At 38.3% G+C, this 22,085-nt stretch overlaps 1 protein-coding gene across 1 annotated transcript; it reads left to right on the forward strand.

The window, feature by feature from the left end:
• The first annotated feature begins 558 nt into the window (after nucleotides 1–558).
• pdik1l (PDLIM1 interacting kinase 1 like) lies at nucleotides 559–21,529 on the forward strand. The gene is made up of 3 exons (XM_041213748.1): nucleotides 559–676; nucleotides 17,314–17,618; nucleotides 19,102–21,529. The coding sequence occupies exons 2-3, from the start codon at nucleotides 17,334–17,336 to the stop codon at nucleotides 19,840–19,842; spliced, it is 1,026 nt and encodes a 341-aa protein (XP_041069682.1). The 5' UTR covers nucleotides 559–676; nucleotides 17,314–17,333; the 3' UTR covers nucleotides 19,843–21,529.
• Nucleotides 21,530–22,085: the final 556 nt, after the last annotated feature.

Genomic DNA, 22,085 nt, shown 5'->3' on the forward strand with positions numbered 1-22,085 from the left:
AAATGCATATCCACCCTAACACATTTCTGCTTATAGTTCAGACTTTCAACAACATTTTGGCTTTATTTTTAAATAAATAATTCCCTGCCCCCTCTCCCCTAAGCCTGACTGGGTGATTGAATCACCTCCAGTTGCCGTACCTGATTTGAATTTGCCCTCGCGTTGAGGCAGGGCGCGCGCTTGCGCGTGTCCATGACGACTATCAGGGGGCGGGGCTTGCCTGGGAGGCGGGAGCGTGGCCGGCAGCTGGCGGAGGACGGAGCCTATGCGACAACTCGTGTCAGAAGGGCTTGCCTGGGAGGCGGGGCGGTTGGACGGGGCTTAAACCCGATTGACAAGCAACTGGGGGGGAAGGGCGAGAGGGAATGGGCGGAACGTAAAACGTCACGCCCAACTAATTGAAAATGGCTGGCGGTGGTTGAGTGGGTATGGGGAGGAGGGCGGGGCTGCAGGGTGATTGACAGGGAACGGTGACAGGCAGCGAAGGTCCCGATTGGCCCTGGAGCAGAAGGGGGCGCGGTGAAGAAAGGGGCGGGAGCACGTGCGTGAGTGGCAGTTATTTGAAGCCGGCGCTCGCGCATTGGCGGCTCGCGTGAGCGAGCGGGAACGCGGGAGTGGAACAGAGAGGCAATGGCCGAGAGCAGAGTGGGAGAGCAGCGAGCACCAACCGACTGAGGTAGAAAAAAAATGCTGGACACATGTGTCCATCTACAAAGATTATAACACACACACACACTGATTAATAATAGCCGGTGTGCGGGGAGCGGCGGACAGTCGGAATGAGTCGCCTGCCTCCCTGCCCCCCCTCACAGGCCGCTCATCCCTGAGGTGAATCCCAGTCGGCGGGGGAGGGGGATTGAAGTCTCGGTGCGGCCTGCAAGCTCCTGTCCCGTCTGTTACTGATATACGGTTTGAGTTCCTCCATGTCCCCAGCCCGGGCCCAGGGTGGATTTGGGCCGGTTCGCAAGCCTCTGGTCGCATTTCCATCTGCAGGCGTTTTACAGGAGGGAGATGCAGGGTGGGGAGGAGGAGCCAGGCCACGCTTTCCCTTCTTGCGTTTCTAAGGTGTTGGAAAGATCTCCCCGGTTGCTGTTTTCCTACCTAGCTATATTGCACAACCCCCCCACCCCCCCAGCAGTTTTCCTGAACTGTTGATAATGCACTAAGCAGATCTACTTGACACTGTTAAGCGAAAGGTCTTGCATTTATATAGCTCCTTTCACAGCCTCATGGTGTCTCAAGGCACTTTATAGCCAATGAAGTACTTTTGGAATTGTGGTCATTGTTGTAGGAAATGTGTCAGCCAGGTCCTGCAGGCTGCAATGAAACAAATGACCATATAATATCTGTTTTAGGTATTGTTTGAGAGATAAGCCAGTACACACAACTCCCTTGCTCTTCAAATAGCGCTATGGGATCGTTTGTCAGTGTGGACAGATGGGCTCACGGTTTAACAATGTTTGAAAGATGGCACCCCTGACAGTGTGGCGCTCCCTCAGTACTCCATTGGTGTCAACTTGGATTATGTGCTCAAGTTTCTGGAGTGGTACTGTGAATCCACAACCTGATTCATAGGTGAGAGGTCTACCAACTGAGACACTGTTGACACCTCATTTGCTGTTGTGAGCTGGGCTTTTGCTACTGTGTAATGGTGGATATGTCCCCATTTCCTATACCTGTCATCCCTGCCTCCATTTTTTATATTCATTCGTGGGATGTAAACATTGCTAGCAAGGCCTGCATTTACTGCCTACACCATAATCCCCTTGAAGGTGGAGGTGAGCTGCCTCCTTGAAAAGCCACAGTGCTGTAAGAAAGTGAGTTCCAGGTTGTTAACTCCGATAGTGAAGCGGTAGCAGTGTAGTTCCATGATGTGTGACTTGAAAGGGAATTTGGAGATGGTGGTATTCCCATGTGTCTGCTGTCCTTGTTCTTCTCGATGGTAGAGCTTGTAGGTTTGGAAGGTGTGTCAAAGGGGCTTTGACAAGTTGCTGTAGTGCATCTTGTAGATGGTAGTACAAACAATTGCCATTGTGCACTGGCGGTGCAGGGAGTCAATGTTTAAGGTGCTGGATGGGGTACTGAGCAAGCAGGCTTTTGCCTTGGATATTGTTGCGCTTCTTGTTATGGCTTGAATTGCACTCATTCAGGCAAGTGCACAGTAAACTGTCATGTTCCTGACTTGTGGCTTGTAGATGGTGGGCAGGCTTTGGGGAGTTACTTGCTGCAGGATTCCTAACCTCGGACCTGCACTTGTACCTATTGTATCTATATGGCTGGTCCAGTCAAGTTTCTGGCCAATGGTAATCTCCAGAATATTGATGGTGGGGTATTTAGTAATGGTGATACCATTGAATGTCAAGGAGAGATGGATAGATTCTCTTGTGTTGCAGATAGTCTTTGCCTGGTATTTCTGTGGCACAAATGTTACTTGCCACCTTTCAGCCCAAGCCAGAATGTTGCATGTAGGCACAGACTGCTTCACTATCTGAGGAATTGCGAATGGTGCCGAACACTGCAATCACCTGCGAGAATTTCCATTTCTGACCTTATGATGAGGGGGATGGTTGTTGACGAAGCAGCTGAAGATTATCAGACCCAACCCTTGCAACGATGTCCCAAGCCTGAGATGATTAGCCTGCAACAAACAACTTCTTTTTGTGCTAGGTATCACTCAGCCAGTTTTTCCCCAGATTTCCATTGACTTCAATTTTGCTAGGGCTCCTTGATGCCACACTGCCTCAAATGCTGCCTTGATGTCAAAGGCTGTTGCTCTCAACTTACTTCTGGAATTCAGCTCCTTTGTCCATGTTTGGACAAAGGCTGTAATGAGGCTTCTCCCCTTTGCAGAAGATGCTGACTCTTGTTGGGACATGGCTACATGTTACCTCACCCAAATGCCCATTTTTTTTTCATTGAACTCTGAACGTTGACAGGCTTTACAAGCCTGAGGGTATTTGCAGCTGAGCTTGATTCCTATACATTATTAATATTGACATGTATGTGTAAACTCCTGTAGCCATTTAAATTGTGAATATCTGGGTTGTGCTCAAAAACCATTCGAATTGTATAATAGGGTAAACTAGTGATAATTCAGTACCTCAAATTAGTTGCAATTAAATGATCATGTGCATTGGCTGGAGTGATTACCCCCACTGCTCCATAGTGTATTGGTATTAATATGCTAAATAAGCTTATAACAATTCTGAAATAAAAACAGAAAATGCTGTAAGTACTCAGCAGATCAGGCATACTCATCAGATAAGGCAGCATCTGTGGAAGCAGAAAAAAGAGTTAACGTTTTCAGGTCAGTGATCTTGCAACAAAACATTTTCTGCTTTTACTTTAAAGTTCCAGCATCTGCAGGATTTTGCTTTTTTCTAATGATCCCACTTGAATTAGAGATGCATTTAAGTTTTGCCAAATCAGATCTGTCAATAGTAGAAATTCTGAAAATACATTTCAGTCTGAAAAGGATGGTTCCCAGCAAAAACAAGTGTATTATTTTATTTTAGTTTCCAGCATGTATATTTTTATTCTAAAACTTCAGGGAGCTGTAAGGAATGAAACTGATTAGCAAGACTGACATTATAAATTGTTTTTATTGATGTAAATAATGAAGCTATATTTAGTTTTTGGACATTGTGTACCCAAGTGAGTCATTTTATTAATCAATGTGTTGATTCCAGTGAAATGTACTAATTGAGATTTGAATTCATCTTCCTCTTAAGTAGCTGCCCTTCAGCTTTAGAAGGGTTTGGTTTTAGTTTCACAATTTTAATGCAAGTCTAGCTCTGAAATGTTTGTACTGTTAGTACTATGCCTGCTGGCATTCTAAATAAAATATGGGTTAATTGACTTTCCAGTATTGGATATGGATTTTTTTTAGTTTCAAGTGAAGTTGATTTATGTTCTGCACTTAACAGCTTCCCATAGTGTATTTGTTATATACCAGAAGTACTTTATGAAGAATCAGTGATTGTAATTGACCCTAATGCTTCAGATTACTTTGCATTAAGGAAAGAACTGGCATTGGACTGAAAACATCATGAACCATGAAAATAAAGCATGAGTAGTTTAATATCCCTCAAAATTATTGCTTTGCAATCATCCATTTATTCTTTCATGTAAGCATGATTATTTCCATGTTTTTATCTTTTTAGTGGCAGAACGGACAGGATTTTCCACAGTACTTAAGTGTATCTCTTATTAGAGTACTTTGGTTTTAGTCAAGTTATGTACGTGCCTATGGGGAGAAAGTTCTGTAAAAGCAAATACAAAGAAGAAAAGCTCTGAAGAAGAGTCTCACGGACTCAAAATGTTAACCCTGTTTCTCTCTCCACAGATGCTGTCAGACCTGCTGAGTTTTTCCAGCATTTTCTGTTTTTTTAATTACAAAGAAGAAAGACTGGTACTTATAAAGCCTTAGTCAATCCCTAAGAGTCTCAAAGCATGTTGTTCCAATTTAAGATAGCGTCATAAGGTACAATGACAAAGCTCATGTAACATATTGGTGTGATCTAATCGCTGGAATGTAATGCATCCTCAAAAAGCACATGAAGCTATATCTCGTGCAATAAACATTTTTCTGGTTGTATTTTCTTAGATAATAGCAGATATTGGGACCAATGGTAAATTATTGATTTTAAGTTGTTAAATGGTTAAAATTATATATTCCTTGTTTGTAAAGTTATTTTAAACTTTGCAAACTTGAATGTATCTATACCGTCTTTGGCAATTCAGTATGAATTCATTTCTCTTAACCCTTCACTCTTGATGACAATTTTAAATTGATGGCTCCTCATCACTGATTTAGTCAACCAGGGCAAATAACCTTTTTCTTTTCAGTTTAGTAAAATCCTAAATTTTTAAAACTTGTGTGCACATTAAAAAAAACCTCATGCAAAGTAAATACTTCCTGACTTTGAGCCTTCCCCGTTGTGATTTTTGGTCTTTCCATTGTTTACTATTGTAAGTTGCTATGTCAATATTTCCCATTCAATTTTGCTACATAGCAGATGGTTTTCAGGAGCAATTTGATGAAGCCTCCCTCCTAAATCTATTGCCAGCTTTTAAACAATCTTTTAAAAAAAAAAATCAACTGGCCATAGATTAATTATTAGCTTTTTCCTTTTCATCACTTTCAATAAATTTGGAACATTTAAGGGCCTAAATGGATGAGGTTGTTCCTATTCTAGCTGCTTTGCTGTGGGCAGTGAAAATTTTGTTTAATTGTTTTCCATCTGTCCAACTCTCTTCCATCTCCATGGCCACCCTTTAAGGGAAAACAAAGACCTTTCCTTTCATTAATTCTGTTTTATCTGGTACTGCAACTTTGGTATGTGTCTATGCTGTGTTGCAACAGATATGTAATTAAAACTTTGAGAATTGACTCTCCATATTCATCCCTCCCCAGTTCATAAACAATTTATGACCTGATTGATATTTTGAAGTGAATTATTTAATTTTTTAAGCCCAGTGTACCATTTTGGGCATTGTGCTGTACATAGCATAAGAAATAGGAGCAGAATAGGCCCCTTGCACCTGCTCGTCATCCAATACAAAGATGGCTTATCTCATTGTGGTGGCTTTAACTTCAATTTCCTGTCTGCCCCCACCCCTGCATAACCCTTGACCCCCATATTAATCAAAATCTGTCTAACTCGGTATTATATATTCAATGACCTGGCTGCCACTGCTCTCTGGGGCAGAGAATTCCAAAGATGATTAATCCTTCTAAGAGAAGAAATTCCTCCTTATCTCTGATCAAATTGTTGACCCTGATTTGGAACTGTCCCCGATTCTAGATTTCCCCAATGAGGGGAAACATCTTCTGAGCATCTATCCTGTCAAACCCCCTCAGAATCTTTGTTTCAATAAGATCACCTCTCATTCTTCTAAACTCCAAGGACTTTAGGCCCCACTTGCTTTAATTTCCTTTTTAGACAAACCCGCGCCCCAGGAATTAGCCTAGAGAACCTTCTATGAACTGTTTCCATTGCAAGTATGTCCCTCAAGTAAGGTGATCAAAAATGAGCACAGTCTAGCTGCAGTGTTGCCAGTGTCCTATACAGTTGTAGCAAGGCTTCCCTGCTTTTATACTCCATCTCCCTTGCAATAAAAACCAACATTCCATTTGTCTTCCTAATTCTTGCTGTGCCTGCATGCTAACTTCCTGTGATTCATGTACAAGGACACCCAGATCCCTCTATACTGCAACATTCTGCAGTCTCTCCATTTACATAATCTTCTGCTTTTCTATTCTTTCTGTCAAAGTGGACAACCTCACTTTTTCCCATCTGCCAATTTTTTGCCCATTTAATTAACCTATCTATATCCCTTTTGCAGACTCTTTATCCTCCTTGCAACTTGCTTTCCCACCTATCTTCGAAAATTTGGCTACCACAAGTCAGTCCCTTCGTCCAAATCGTTAATATAGATTGTTTAGAATTGTAATTTCTTGTTATGGTCATATGGACAGGGAGGAAAACCCTGAATAAACTGTAATTCTATTAAATTTCTAGTGCTAAAATTACTTGGGGTTTTCCTAAAAGCCTGGTAGTTGTTTGAAAGTTTCACTTTCCTGGCACAAGATTTCTGGGGCACTGTTTTTGAGAAGGAAAGTTGAAAGCTGCTACATAAAGACTTGGAGGGTGAGAGGATAGGTGGTTGCTGAAGCAGTTTGAATTTAGTAATAGTGGATATTTCTGATGAAACTTTATCTGACTTTTAAAAATTTTATATTTAGTGAACTAATATTTTCTCAATTGAAAAAGGGGAAGAAATTAATGTGCCAACACTTGGAGGAATGTAGGATTCAGTGGTGTAACCTGAAGAATACAACGTTCATGTGATTTGAGAGTTTGAGCTTGCAGATGTATTTAATTGCTAAATCTGTTAACATGAAAACAAACTCTTATTTGATAACTATTGGAATATGATTGCTGAAATTGTTTGCAGTTAACTTGAGAAATCAAGGTTTGGAAGAGGATTGACATTTGCTCTGTACAGACCATATAAGGACTATGAACGCAGAGTATTGAGTACTTGGTCTGATACTATACAAGAGTGGCACAGATTCATTTGAGTAATTCATGGTGTATTATGTGGTATATTGTTTTTATTTATAATTTTAGATGAAGTTGCATTAATACATTGCTATTGAGTTAAACTTGGCTCTAGAGGTTAAACCTATAACAGCTATTGGGATGGAGATTAGAGCTTAGCACTAGATCAACTGGTTGGGCAAATAGTTTCCCACAAGCCACATCAGTTTGAAATGTTAAAAGCATTTCGGTAAACATTCACACGATGTGTTGAAATGACTACATCCGTGGAAACTCGAGTTAAAAGACAGAAACCAATTTTTTAGCATAGTGGGCCATAGGTGTTTTGATCAGTAACTTAGCTGACCAATTCCCACACATGGTGAGCAGGTAAGGAAGTTAGATTTGAGATTAGCTGTATCCATAGGGCTTGGATTTGGGGCGATTACAAGTCTGAATGGTGTGTTTGGTCTGTTACTGGGGGTTAGTGTACTGTACTTCATTTTCACTCAAAGAGCATTACAAACTAATTTGAAATTATCTACACAGTTCTATTCTAGTCATGTATATCTAGGAATTTAATATTAATTTTGAATTGGCCTTGTCTCACTGAAGTTCGCCAGTCCATCTTTTGAGAAATAAAATAACGTAAGTATGGCACATGTAGGATTACAACAGGTAGATTCTGTAAGGATTTTTCATTGTTACAGCCCTAGCATTATGCTATTGTGTGAATAGTTAATGAACGGTATAGAAAACTTCTGTTTGTAAGGGCTATGCAGAATGCCAATGAAAGGAGCCAGTGATATTGGACCCAAGAGGATATCTACAGCATACCCAAAATTTATAGCAGTATGTCACCTTGCAGAGTATTTACAGCATAGCAGCAGAGCATTCGACCTAGTATATCCATACTAGTGTTTGTGCTCCACACGAGACTCTTCCCACACTTCTTTTAACCCCATCAGCATATCGTTCTAGCATGACAGCAAAAAGAATAATCTAGATTCCCCTTAATGCATCACTGTTATTTGCCTCAACTACCTGCTGTAGTAGCAGGTTCCACATTATACCACACTCTTGAGTAAAGAAGTTTCTTCTGAATTCCTTTATTGGATTTGTTGATGACTGTATTAATGGCCTCCTAGTTCTGGTCTTGCATGCAAATGGAAATATCTTCTCTACCTCTATCCTAATAACCCTTTCATAATCTTAACTGCTATTGGGTCACCCCCTGTTCTTCTCTCTTCTAGAGAAAGGAACCCCAGCCTGTTCAGCCTTTCCTGATTAAGTAAAAGCACTTTAGTTCTGATATCATCCTTGTAAATCTAATTTACAACTTGGTGCCTGTAGCTTTTTAATAATATGGAGACAGGACTGTTCACAGGAGTCCAAATGTGTTGTTACCTAGATTCTATATAAAAAAAACTCTTCTATCCTTCAAGAAATTAACTCTAGTGTTTTTTTTTAAATGCTTTTTTATTAATCTATATCACCACTTTTAGTGATTTGTATATCTTATCAAAGCGAAAACAGGGAATGTTGGAAGCACCAGATGTTAGACTTGTTATGGCAGGGTTTAATACTGAAATGTTAACTTGTCTGTTCTGTACAGATGTGGATTGACCAGCTAGTGTTTCCAGCATTTCCTGTTTCGTTTCATTTGAAAGCTTTTTTTTGCTGTTTTGCTGTTTATTTGTAATGCCACAGGAGTTATGCTGCACTCTTATAATTTGACCAGTTAGATGGTCTGAATGCCACGTATACTTAATCACATGACTAATATAAAATTGTAATAATGTAATTCTATACCCTCATTTTTAACTCTATCATAACGTGTTGGCAGCTATTTATCTTAAAGGATTCCTGGTCCTAGAGTATCTTGACCATTAAATGCCCTAGTAATTTCAGAGCTGAATCATTTTCTCTTTTGTACTTGATTTGAGCATTCAGATGAGCATAGAGTGCAGGATTCATTGATGTCAAAATGATCTTGAATCATCCGTACAGTATTCTGAAGGTTTTTAATCTCTGCAGCAAAAATAGTTTTGAAAGTGATGAATTCTGCAAGATCTAATTTACTTGAAGATTAGGAAAGATATTGCAGGCAGAACAGCAGACAGAGAATCTGTTAATGGCAAATTCAACTCGAGTTGAATATGAAGCAACCAAGAATTTTTTTTAGCTTGCACTACCAGTGTGTCATTCCCTTCTCAAGTGAATTTTCATAATCAGGTATTTAGGACAGCAAAGAAAAATGACAGAACTAAATATGGGATCAGCAGCAAAACTTGGGAGGTGTTGGAGAGTGGTGGGGGAAGGATAGGGGAACTTGCATGGTCTAGCTTTTTGTTTTGGGAATTTTTTGTATGGTGCTGGCATTCTGTTTGGAGGCTTGTCTGTAACAAATTTCATTTATATAGTGCCTTCCATGACCATGGCACCCCTAATTACCTTGAAACTTATAAAATACTTTTTGAAATTTAGTTGCTGCTGTATTGTGGGAAAATGTGGCTGCCAATTTGTACACAGCAAACTCCCATAAACACTAATGTGGTTATCACAATCGCTTTTTGTTCAGTGATCTTGATGGGTTGGATAAATGTTTGCCAGGATACTGAGAATAACTCTTTGCTGTTCTTTGAAAGTGCTGTGGGATCTTTTACGTCCGTACAAGAGAGAAGATGGGACCCCATTTTAATGTCTCATCCAAACAAAAGGCACCTCCAACAGTGCAGTACTCTCGTCAGTACTGAACTTGAGTCTCGGCCTAGATTTTTGTGCTCAAGTTTCTGGAGTGGAACTTGCAACTTGTTGGTAGAGTGCTACCAACTGAGCCACTGCTGTACATGGCTGTGTAATCAAATGTGGCCCACTTTATGGCTTTCGATGCTTTACACTTCCTAACTCCAAAAGGTCTGACATCTGGTATAGTTATGGGAAATGTGAAAGGTTCAGCAAATCTGCATGTGTGTGCACAGATTGCATGAAGGTAAAACGCAGTAATTAAATCCAAAAGTTGAACTGTATTTCATGTAAGCCAAGAATTGTCATAGAATTGGCATGTAACAGCTCCATGACACCCTGCAAACTATCATTGGTCAGAATCACAAATGTCATCCTGCTAATGGTGGGTTGAATGAAAACTAAATAGCACAGAATTAATTAAAGATGAGGTGGAAGTGTTGCTGTAAAGTGACATAGTCCATTATTTTGAAGATACTTATTTTGAGATATGATAGTATTTGGATTGTAGTGGAACCTTGTAGAAAGTCTGGAGGAATGGGGTTGTTAGAAGTTAGGTGGAATTATCAAGGATGAGTGAGCTGAGATTGTTGAAGAAACAGGAAAGTTGGGGTACATTTAAGCAGAGAGCAGATGGGATGCCCTTGGAGTTTGCAGAATTGTTGGTGGGTAGATTGGCATGTTTGGTCAGATCTCAGTGGATGCATCATTGGAGGGGTTTCAATTTGGCTACCAATCCTTGAGGTCCTTGCATTTTGAGTCTTTTCAAGGGCTCGATCTCTGAAGAATGATTATTGTGGAGAAATTAATTTTGGAATTGTTTGTGGCCTGCGATGTTCTGGAATGGTATGCGTTGTGATTAAAGAGAAGTGACATTACAACTTAAGATGATCAAGACAAAACTGCTGCTTGACAGCTAGACCAGATGAATGCAAAGTATGATTTAGCTGCAGCATGTTGATTTGCAGCAATAGTGATGTTTACTGAGGAAATTGTAGTGGTGGGAAATGAAGGATCTGAAGGGATACAAGTGGCAATGATGAAATTAAATCAATTAAGGATAATGTTGATCAGACATCAGTGTTGCAATGTCAGGTCAGACTGATAACAAATGAGTGTTTTGGGACACCTTTTCCAGAGTGAAAAATGATGGACTGCATTTTTGCTGTTTCAGTATATGAAGAAAGTCTCACTTAAGTTGCATTTTACTGAAATATTTAAAATATCTCCAGAACATACCACTGAGTGTCTGAAGGAGGTTAATGGAATCTTAATGGAAAAAGCTTATCTTCAAATAAGCCAGCAACATCCACAATCTGTAAGCTATGATGCAGCAATACATAAGTCAATGCAAGAGCAACTATGGACTGTCCAAATGCACGATGAATGAAGAAGCGTGGAGAGCAGTTACAGAGCTCTGACAAAAGAAAATGAAATCCCAAAAGCAAGACTAGTAAAAAGGCAGTAACTTAACAATTGTAAGTACATAGTGCTAATTTGCAAGTCACTTTAGTAGTGACCTGAATTTTGTCTTTGGCTGGAAAACCAGAATAATGGCTCCCATCTTCCGATGGCAGTTTAAATCTGGCATGTCAAGGAAATTTCTTGGTGTGTGGCAATAGTGATGTCAGCAAACAGCCAGTTGCATTTAAAGTACTCACACACAACAAACCAGGAAGCACTTTAATCCTTCAGATTTCATTTAAATTTTCAGGTTATGAAAAGATGTTTGGATTAAGAGAAAAGCTAAATAAGGAAACTTCTATCAAAAATATAAAAATTCTGCATTTTTAAGTACATCATTATGTAGAAATTTGACATTCCACAAATGTAAAATTAAATTTTCAGGACTGGTGAAGGAGCTTAACAGTAATCATAAAGCTAGTGTGCTGTTAAAACCCCAGTTGCAGCTTGCTCAACGTGATGTAGCTGGTAAAAACCCTTGAAAAAGTGAACGGTATGATTGGAAGTTCTGATCAACTCCATTCATTTCCATGATTGCATTTGGGGTGGGTAGGGCCCTTCAATGCATCCTCTGGTGAAGCATAGAATCAGTGACAGCAGCTTCTGGATTTTCATGTTATTCTGTGCATGTGCAGACTCAGTTGCTGTTGGTTCCAGTAGAATAACGATAGCTATTGCTGACGTTTTTGGCATCGTTGCTACTGCAAAATCTGGACCAATATTTGCAATAATCTGACTGGAAGTCCCTAGAGAATTGGGTAAGTTGGACATGGGAACCTTAGTTTTGTTAACATATTACTAATGGTTGTAAATTTGTTGGTGAAAATTAATCAGTATTTTTCTAGATGATCTTGACTAAATTTGAGCCAGGTTGATGGTCATAATGATGTGATGTCATACTAGATTAAAATGCAGCTAGTGGCTGCTCAGGATTAACAGTGCCACTTTTGGTATTGCAAATTTTGATGTTTTAGTGCAGTAGCCTATACACTATTTAAAGGTAATGAAGTAAAATTGCTGTAAGGAGCTCAATGTCCGGAGTAATATAACAACACTGATAGACGCACTGCAGCAGTGAAAACCTGTAATCCATTATTTTACCTTTTACTTGAGTGGATGCTAAAAGGTAAGGTATAGGCACAATGTTAAACATTTCTGTCTCTTGGAGCAGTACAATTCGAGTATCTGTAGGATAATTCCTGTGATATAGGTAGAATAAGGTAAAATGGTATCCACAATGATGCATAAAAAGTTTTAGATGAGGGAAAGTCTTGTTCAGTTTCTGTATACTAGACCTTGTAATGTATAATTAGTCTGGGAAGATTTCCAGCCCCCACTTTTCCTCTTTTTGTGGTTAACATGTGACATTACCACTTTTGTTGAAAGAAAAACCAATTGGGAATCTCCAAATTCAAAAATGGGAGTGTGCAAATAATTGAACTACAATCATAAGAGACAGATTGAAACCTATTGTCCTATTCAAAACATCTCTTTTGATAATCAGCCTCTATTTTCTAATGTTTTCTGTTGTTTGTGGCTTTAAAACACTGCATTTCAGGGAAAATAATTTAAATGGCCAAATTACAATCTATTTCTCTTTGGCACTCTTCCATCTCGAGATGATGGTTTGCAACTTGATGGTCAAATCTGTGTTAAACATCACCTGGTGTGGCTCAGGAGCCCCACTCTGCATCGTCTGCAGACGAAGATAGTGGGCTGAATAGGTTGTGCTTGCCTCTGTTTTCTCTGGGCCCTCTTTTTGGCCAGCTGAGTTTGCTGTTTCTTCTTGCCTTTTCCAATGGCCCTCCAAACAATCAGGCTCCAGAGGTCATGACCATTAGCAACTGTCTGCCAGTTGTCTGTATTGATATCCTTCATCTTCATATCTTGCTTGCACTTTATTTCTATATAAATAACATCCATGGAGACCAGCATTAATTTGTGTTTACTAAATTTAACAAATACAAAATATATACAAACTTATACATTTTCATTCAATTTTTTTCATTTTTTTTTGCCTTCACTAGTGCTGTTTTCTCTCCAACTTTGCTCACTGTTTGACTGGCTGGCATGTCAAAATTCATGGGACTCATCCATGTTTTCAACACAGGCCAATCTGGACTCATTCTTTTGTCAATGTTTGATTATAAACCATTAAAATCCAATATTTTGTCAACAAGTTACGCTCGGAGATGCTGTGAAGTCTGAGGGTCTATTCAGGCGATTTTTGTTGACATATTTTGCAATTTAGTTTCCCACCTGCAGCCACATGTTAGGCTTTCCTCTGCACATTTTTTTTGGGCATCTGCCTAAGCTGTGTAGAGAGCTTCCTCCAGTCTTTCATCTCCTTCTCTGCTATCTTGAATTCTCTAGCTGCTGCACAATTATTTGTCTGCTCTGCAATTTCAGCAACTTCTAAGTTTGAACTGGGCTGCGTATCTGCCGTTCCTCCTTGATACCATGTTGCCATATTAGAGGGTGGGACTGGTGGGAATGCAGCAAGCACTAGTAAGGTGGTAGCCTTAACAGTGTGTGTTGATATATTCAGTCATGAGGAGCTGAACAGCTGCCTTTGATGGTGTGTTATACTATGATTCTGTCCATGATTAGGTTTTCACCAGGGTGAATTTGTATTTACCAACTGTTCGCTGAAGTCAAAGAGTTTGGTATTTTTTGGCCAAATGTCGGGGATCGACTTTTAAAACGAGGTCAACCATTGTTCAAGTATATACGGTAATTAAAAGAAATGAAATTCGTGTAATTTGTTACCATTTTGTGATAGTTACACTATTAGGCACCTCATCATGGTCCAGTTTGGGATTCGTTGTGTGGTGGGAATAACCTATTATTCTATTGCATTACATTTATTTGTGTGGATCAGCACAATGGATTTTTTTAAGTGAGTATGTAGTCATAGCAATGAAATTGTAAAAGTCTGAAATTGTGAATTCAACAGCATAGGGAGCTCAAAAGTTTGTGATCCTTTGACAGGATGATTTGTTGCGATTTTCCCCACTTGGTTTTAAATCAAAGTATATTTCTTCCCTCTGGTAATTTTTGCCATTTTTCATCTGGTGCTGGTGCTCTTATTCTTTTTCTAGACATTGGGGGGAGCAGATAGGGAGAACTATTTCTGCTGATTGGAGCTGACTAGGGCTAGTGATTGTAGTCTAAAAATTAGAACCAGACCTTTCGGGATTGAAAATAGGAAACAGTTCTGCATACAAAGAATGGTAGAAGCTTGGAACTCTCTTCCACCACCAACAATTGATGCTGGATTAATAAATTTTAAATCTGATGTTAAAATATTTTTGTTGTTGGGATATGGGACAGTGGCAGGAGTTGGTTTACATTTCAGCATTGATCTCGTTGAATGGCATAACCGGCTTGAGGGGCAAAACGGCCTATTGTATTATGTTCCTATCTGGTGCCATTGATTGGCACGCTGGACCAGAAGATACAGGTTTGTGTAGTTTATATTAGCGGCTTGCTGACAAATCCTGCAATGGTATTACAAAGGGTTTTGCTTAAGTGGTGTTTTAATATAGGCATGTATTTGCTATTTGTGTACAGCCACTACTTAATTTGAGTCAAAAATCCTGTTCTTCACTGCACAAATGTTAATTATCTGAATGCATTTTTAAGTGCCATATTTTGGTATCACCATTGTATTCAATATGTTCTATTCTAGTCAGTTTGCAGATGAGCAGTGATTTGCAGAAGTCTGCAAATGGAAAATAGAAACTTAGAATATTTTCCTGATTGTAGTATGAGTAGTTTCATTAGTTCCAATTTATAAATCAAGAATATCTTAGCATGTGATGAACCTGGTGGTAATTTGAACAGCTATAATGCTTATACAAATATGTGAGTTTAAAAATATTGCAGCAAAAGTTTTATACCAAAGAGTTTTTGTATTTCCCCCACATCCGCCTCTCCCCCCACCCCCACACCCACACACACACACACACACACACACACACACCCCCCCCCCCCCCCCCACCCCTCTACCAGATGTTTGTATTAACTAAAAGAAAAGTAATTGCTTGGGTTCCAAAGCTTGGTGGTGCATTTAGTCTGTATTGTATAAGTCAGGTCTGATTTCTGTAACTATTTTGGCTACAATAGCCTATAAGCTGTTTAAGCTCTGTATTTGTGCATTTAGTATCCTATTTGATGTGTGGTTTAGTTTGTATAGATCTGATGGCCAATTCTAGTTTGATAGAACCAGTCTTGAATATGGAATTTTCATATTGCTTCCAGTATAGTTGATAAATTTAAAAATTGTTATACACATTGACAATTTCACAATCTTGGGAAACCTTGAGACCATTGTGTTTGCAGACTACTGTACCACAGTCAATTTCATATATGTTTGCACATTATTGGGCTATTTGATTAAATTGGCCCTGTGCAAAAAAAAAGTGACTTCAGTTTTTAAGTACTTAGCCCATATGATAAAATGTGTTATGGGCAAATTCAGATTGTTACATCAGCAAACCTTGAACAGGTAATAGTTGTATCTTGCCAAAAACTTGTTGACAGTTGTGCAAAGTTAATTAAATGTAATCGGTGCTCTGCAGAATTGAATATTGCATCGGGTGGCAATGTGTAATACATTAGGCTCATATTTTTAGTCTTAGCCCAATTTTTTGAACTTTAAAAATTCTTACTACACTCTTCTGGAAGTATTGTAGTATTCAACAATAATAACGCAACTTCAACTCAAAGAATGAGAGAATATGACTTTTGACATATTCTTATGAACCATTGTTTTCATCTGAATTCAATTTTTTTTCAATACCCCAGTAGTGACTACTTGTAGCTTTAATCTTTGCATAAAGTAATATAAAAACAGAAAAATCTGAAATAAAAGCAAAATGATGTAAATACTCAGGTGTAAGTACTCAACAAGTCAGTCAGCAGCTTTAGAGTGACAGGTTCTGCATGTAGAGTTCCACATCTAATATGTCATAACCTTTTTTCTTTGCTAGAAATGGAGGTCAATTACTGTTATTAATGCTGAAGTATTTCCAATTTTGTGGTCCTTTCACTTTTAAGTAAGTCAACAAATCAGACTTACCAGGTTCTATTTAAATATTTTGAAGTAATGAAAAATGTAGTTGGACTTGGATTAGTTTGAGATCCCCCTAGCAAAAAGAAAACACAGGCTTGATGGGCTTAAAGGCGCTTGTGCTGCAAATGTGTATGGTTCCTTTTAAGTAGATGAAGGCACTCTGCTCTGTGCACTTGAGTCTGAGACGAAAGGAAAAGAGAATGCACAGGCTCCTTGTAACCTAAAATTCAAAATGTGAACTTTGGTTATGATTTGTAATCTAAAAATTGAAGCTGGTCGATAAACCTTTCTAACTGTACCAGACAGTGCACACTTGATATGAAAATCATGATGATTAATATTTGGATTTGTTGGTGACCAACTGGCATTTTCTCACTACTGCTTTATATATTTTTTTAAAACTCACTGTTCTGAAGTAATGTAAATATCAATGAGAATGCCTCGCGTTACTTGAAAGATCCCAGAACTAGATCTTTAATGCATTCATCAAAATGGGTTTAAGTACGATTACTGAATATTTTTTGTTCTGTAGATTCACTTTCTTTTAACCAGCTGTACATAGTGCTCAGCCTTAGATTTTATTGCCTAACAAAATAAGTTAGAGCAGTTAAACGACTGATAAATGTACATTAGAATTTAACATTCAATAATTAGAGAGTAGTCACAAAGATGTAAAATTTACTAGCATCCTGAAGGAATTTTATTTTATTGCTGTATGTCTACACCATGTTACTAATACAAGTTCGTTTTCCCTCTGAAGAAATTCCAAAACCTGTAGTCTTAATGCAAAGTAATTCTGTTTAAACAAAAGTTGTTTACAATCTATTTTTAAAAAAATCTCAAAAAGACTCATGGCTTGTATCGCTAACATTTCATTAACACACTTTTTTACTAGGTGTTAGAAGCACAGCTGTATTTCTTGATGTTTTTTTATATTTTATGAAGCCGTATTTCTTGATTTTTTTTTGTCTTTCCCTGCAGCTTTTAAAAAAGTATTGTCCATGGCGAGTAGGGAGCCGAAGTACAACTTGGTGCGTGAGTTGGGACGTGGCAGTTATGGTGTAGTATATGAAGCTATGGTAAGAAAGACTGGAGCACGGGTAGCAGTGAAGAAGATTCGGTGCCATGCACCCGAGAATGTGGAACTGGCTTTGCGGGAGTTTTGGGCATTAAGCAGTATCAAGAGCCTTCATCCTAATGTGATCCACCTTGAGGAGTGCATCCTGCAGAAAGATGGGATGCTGCAAAAGATGACTCATGGATCATCCTCTTCCCATTACTTAAAGGTAAACATTTAGCTTTTTTGTTTCAAAAGATCACTGATAGTTACTCTCTTTGACATGGGTAGGGAAATAAAGGTCAAATAGAGTTGTTGACATAACCTTGGCTTTTCATGTTTGTCTATTTTTTTACAAAAATGGTTGATTTTATGTATCTCAACTTCAAAGGCTGCAAAATCCCATAATTAAGATAGTGTTTTGAATGGAGAAGGGTAAGAGAAGCATTTTTTATTTAGATCTATTTGTTGAGTAAAACATTTGCGTATGATATTGTTTTAATGAGATAACCAAAGTTAAATGGCAGGCAGTTTCTTAACATCCAATGATGTTTTAAAATGATCTCGTCTAGTTAATATAGTTTAGTGATGACTGTATTGCCTGCTCTGAGGAAATCTGGATACCTCAACTTATTTTGTATTTGACACTTATGGTGAAGGATGTTAATATTGCAGAATAGAACATTTTTTATGTCAGCATCAGGAACTTCCAGGTCATATGTAGATAGCATGAGTAAGATGCAGATTACATCCTTGCCAAGATGTACTTTCCGCTCAATTGGCATAGATTTTCTTTTGATACATCTTTTATTGTGACTGTAAAGTGAGATTGCTAATTTAGGGTCAAGTGATGGGCAGCTTTGTGGTGTGGATTTATGCTGAGATGTTTCACTTCCTTGAAACAGTTTTATTGGAAAATTGATGCAAAGTACTTGATGGCAGCAATATTTTGTAAATCCTTTAGTAATTTTCTGTTCGATTAATCTTTATTGAAAAACTTGAAGGTAATAAATACTTAGCTAACAGGGTGGAAGAGAATGCTTTCTTTACAAGCTGAATTTTGTGCATAGACAGTGAGATTAGCAAGGGTTTGGTTGCTGGTTTGGGCAATATATATTCTGTCTCTACTTTTGTTTAGCTTTTTGAGATAGTCACTAGGTGATGCCCACTTCACATACTGAATGAGACAACAAATTTTGCTGGCAATTTTAAGAAAAAAGTTGTGTGCTCCTATAAAATGTGGCCTGGCAAATTAAAATCAATTTGGAGATGTGGATTCGATGTGGCTGTTCGAGTTGTGTTAGCCCCAACCTACAAAGAGTCCCCCTAGATTACCAGTGACTTCAATTTTTGAATGCAACCTCATCCCCATTCCTGCCTGTCTCCCCGTGGATTTTGTGTTTTGGGTGTCACGTTTTAATCCATAGCGGTCAGGTAGTTGCTGCTATATTGTTAACTTGTGTCTTACTGGAAATATATTAATTTTAAAACATATTGAGAACTTTTTCTTTGAACTATCTGCTCACTGGGCAAGTGCAAGCTTCAATAAATAATAATTTATTGTGTAATTTTTGATGTGTAACGAGTAAATCAGATGCAACATTCTAAGATAGTAATGTCTAAATCTGAGAAAAGTACTGGTTCATCAGCTAGAAAGCTGCAGTTTCTATATGTTAGCAGCACCAAACTTTTATTTGTATTTCCTTTTAAAGCTGGTGGAAACTTCACTGAAAGGGGAACTCAGCTTTGATTCTAGGAGCTCATACTACCTTTGGCTTGTAATGGATTTCTGTGATGGTGGAGACATGAATGAGTATCTGCTATCGAGAAAACCCAACCGTCGGACCAACACTAGTTTCATGCTGCAGCTCAGCAGTGCCTTGGCTTTTCTACACAAAAACCAAATTGTGCACAGGGACCTGAAGCCAGATAATATATTGATTACCGAGACTGGATCAGAAGCTGGAGGAGGAGGCCCTGTTCTAAAAGTGGCAGACTTTGGCCTGAGTAAAGTCTGCTCCGGGCTGGGAGCAGACCAGAAGGAACCAGTTAATGTGAACAGATGCTGGCTTTCTACAGCTTGTGGGTCAGATTTTTACATGGCACCTGAAGTTTGGGAAGGCCATTATACAGCTAAAGCAGACATCTTTGCACTGGGAGTCATCATTTGGGCCATGTTGGAAAGGATTACTTTCATAGATTCGCAGACTAAGAAAGAACTATTGGGCAGCTACGTGCGTCAGGGGACAGTGATTGTGCCTCTCGGTGAGGCACTGTTGGAAAACCCCAAGATGGAACTTAACATTCCTGTTAAGAAAAAGTCCATGAATGCGGGAATGAGACAGCTAATTAAGGAAATGTTAGCAGCAAATCCACAGGACAGGCCTGATGCTTTTGAACTAGAACTGAGGATATGTAAAATAACATGCAGAGAGTGCAGCCGGACTGCGTAAGTCTTAAGTTTGCGTGTGAAAATACAAAATGTTATACAGGCTGGCTCTGACCAATTTGAGGCTTGCAAAAAGTTTTAATTTGCAGACAAGCCTTTTTTTTTTTTTGTGCCATCCTTATCTCCCAAGGTGTAAATTTTAAAATCGCTAGCCCAAAATTTAACCTGCAGTTCTAAGGTGCTGCTGTTTATTGGTACCCACATCCTAACTCGGAAACCAAATCCAGTACTGTTCTTAACCAGATCCCAGTTGACAAATTTTGAGCCTTTTATCCTGTAACTTGCATATCCTTTATTGACTGTGACTGTAGTTAAACATTTCTTTTGGTGCTGAAGGGCATAATCTGTTGTATGGTTCTGATGGAATGCATTTGTTGGGTTTTTGTGGAACTTGTTTAATCATCCATTAATTACTTTTTCGCAAGTTCACATTCTCTTCTTCCTCCCTCCTTGCCCACCCCCACCGCAAAAGAACTCTCGACTCAATATGTCTTACTGATTTCTTCCTCGCCCTCTCAACTTTTCGGAAACATTTGAAGCTTGATGCCACCTGAGTCATCACAATTTATTCTTATTGGAAATGCCAAGCAATTAACTTTACCATAATTTATTGCCATTAATACAACTTTGTATGTTATCATGCGTAATGTTTTGGCAGTGAGCAGAATGATGGTAAGTTAATAATTGACCCTGATTGAGAAATCCACCAAATTTGATCTTGTATTGAGCTGTGTTCTGACACTGTTTTAGTAAAGACAACTGTAACTTTGAAATTGGATGTTATTTAATAGTAAAATATGTAAACAAACGTGACTTCAAGATGGTGCCTGAACTTTGTGTGATTCTTGAGTGACTTTTTATACAGTATATAAAATTTTTGAAAACGAATAATTTCTTCCTTCCTGCCATCCCATATTTTCATTCTTAGAAATTAGATTGAAGAGCTTTAAATGCTGCTTTTCTCTGTGGATGTGTTTACTGAAATTGACATTCTAATTCTGTGGAGTAGAGGCTAGTAGTGATACCTGTCCTTTTGGACATATAAGTGAAACATCTGCCCTCATCTTTCAATTATTTTTGAGGTAATTGTTAACAGGGAAATTAACTTAAAAGAGGTTTCACCTGCCTGAACATGGAGAAAATTGTAAAACTTTTCAAGTGAATTTTGGGTAGATTGGTTTTACTTTGCCTGTATTTTAAAATGGAGGCTTTCTTTACCGTGACATGTTTGACTTTATTTGGATTAACATAACTTGATGGGGAAGGAGAAGAGTGTACAGATGGGTAATCCCATATTTGTGTCCTTTTGAAGATGAAATTTAGAATGGATTGTGAGAATGAAAGGTGTTTTGTAGACCATCTGACTACTCAGTCAATGCCTTTTTGACTACTGTCATTGCCATGTTGTTGTATCAAGAGTATTGCACATCTTAAAATCCATGAGATCAAATGGAAGCTATTTACAAAAGAAAAGGTGGAAGTGGTGGTAATGTAATGCAATATTACAAAGTTACAAAATGTAGGAAAACTTGTTTTAAAAAAAATTCAAGGCACTACCTTGTTAAGTGGGTTACCTTTCTACTGAAACAAGAAAATGTATTAAACTATATGTAAACTTTACTGTGAAATTTGTAAGATTGTGTAATTTATTTTAAATGTAATATGTATAATTAAAATTATATGAAAACCTATTTCTGTATTTAATTTTTGCTAATCAACATGTGCAGGTTTTTGATTGAGAAGTTTTTGGCTGAGTAAAGTTTTACTAAGAGCTTGGTTTCTAAAACATTGCTTGCATTTAGTCAGCTTATTCATGGCATCCACAATCACTAATGATGGGAAAGAAACACTGAGGAGATTGTTGTCTAATTTGCCATATTATGTCCATCATGCTCAAGTAATACATTGGTTAACAGCGATATATAAATTTTACATACCTATCCTGATTTTTGTATATATTTTGTGTCATAATACACAGGATTCATTTTAAGTACTTTAAATTTTAAGTACTTTTTTCTGTTATTTAAAACAAAGTGCTGTCATTTCAAGGGATTTTCCAATCAATATAAGCCCAGATGGTAAAGTTCCTTTTGCTGCATTTTTTTTTTTTGCAATGTACAGTTTTCGGACAAGAGATGCTGAAAATTGTTAAATTAAAAGGGAGCTTTGTGCATTTGGTGGGGCAGGATGTTAATAGATTTTTGGTAGTACAGAACTTGAGTATTGCTGGAAAAAAGACGTTGAAGC

The sequence above is a fragment of the Carcharodon carcharias genome, chromosome 19, assembly GCF_017639515.1.
Source record: "Carcharodon carcharias isolate sCarCar2 chromosome 19, sCarCar2.pri, whole genome shotgun sequence".
Classification (NCBI taxonomy): domain Eukaryota; kingdom Metazoa; phylum Chordata; class Chondrichthyes; order Lamniformes; family Lamnidae; genus Carcharodon; species Carcharodon carcharias.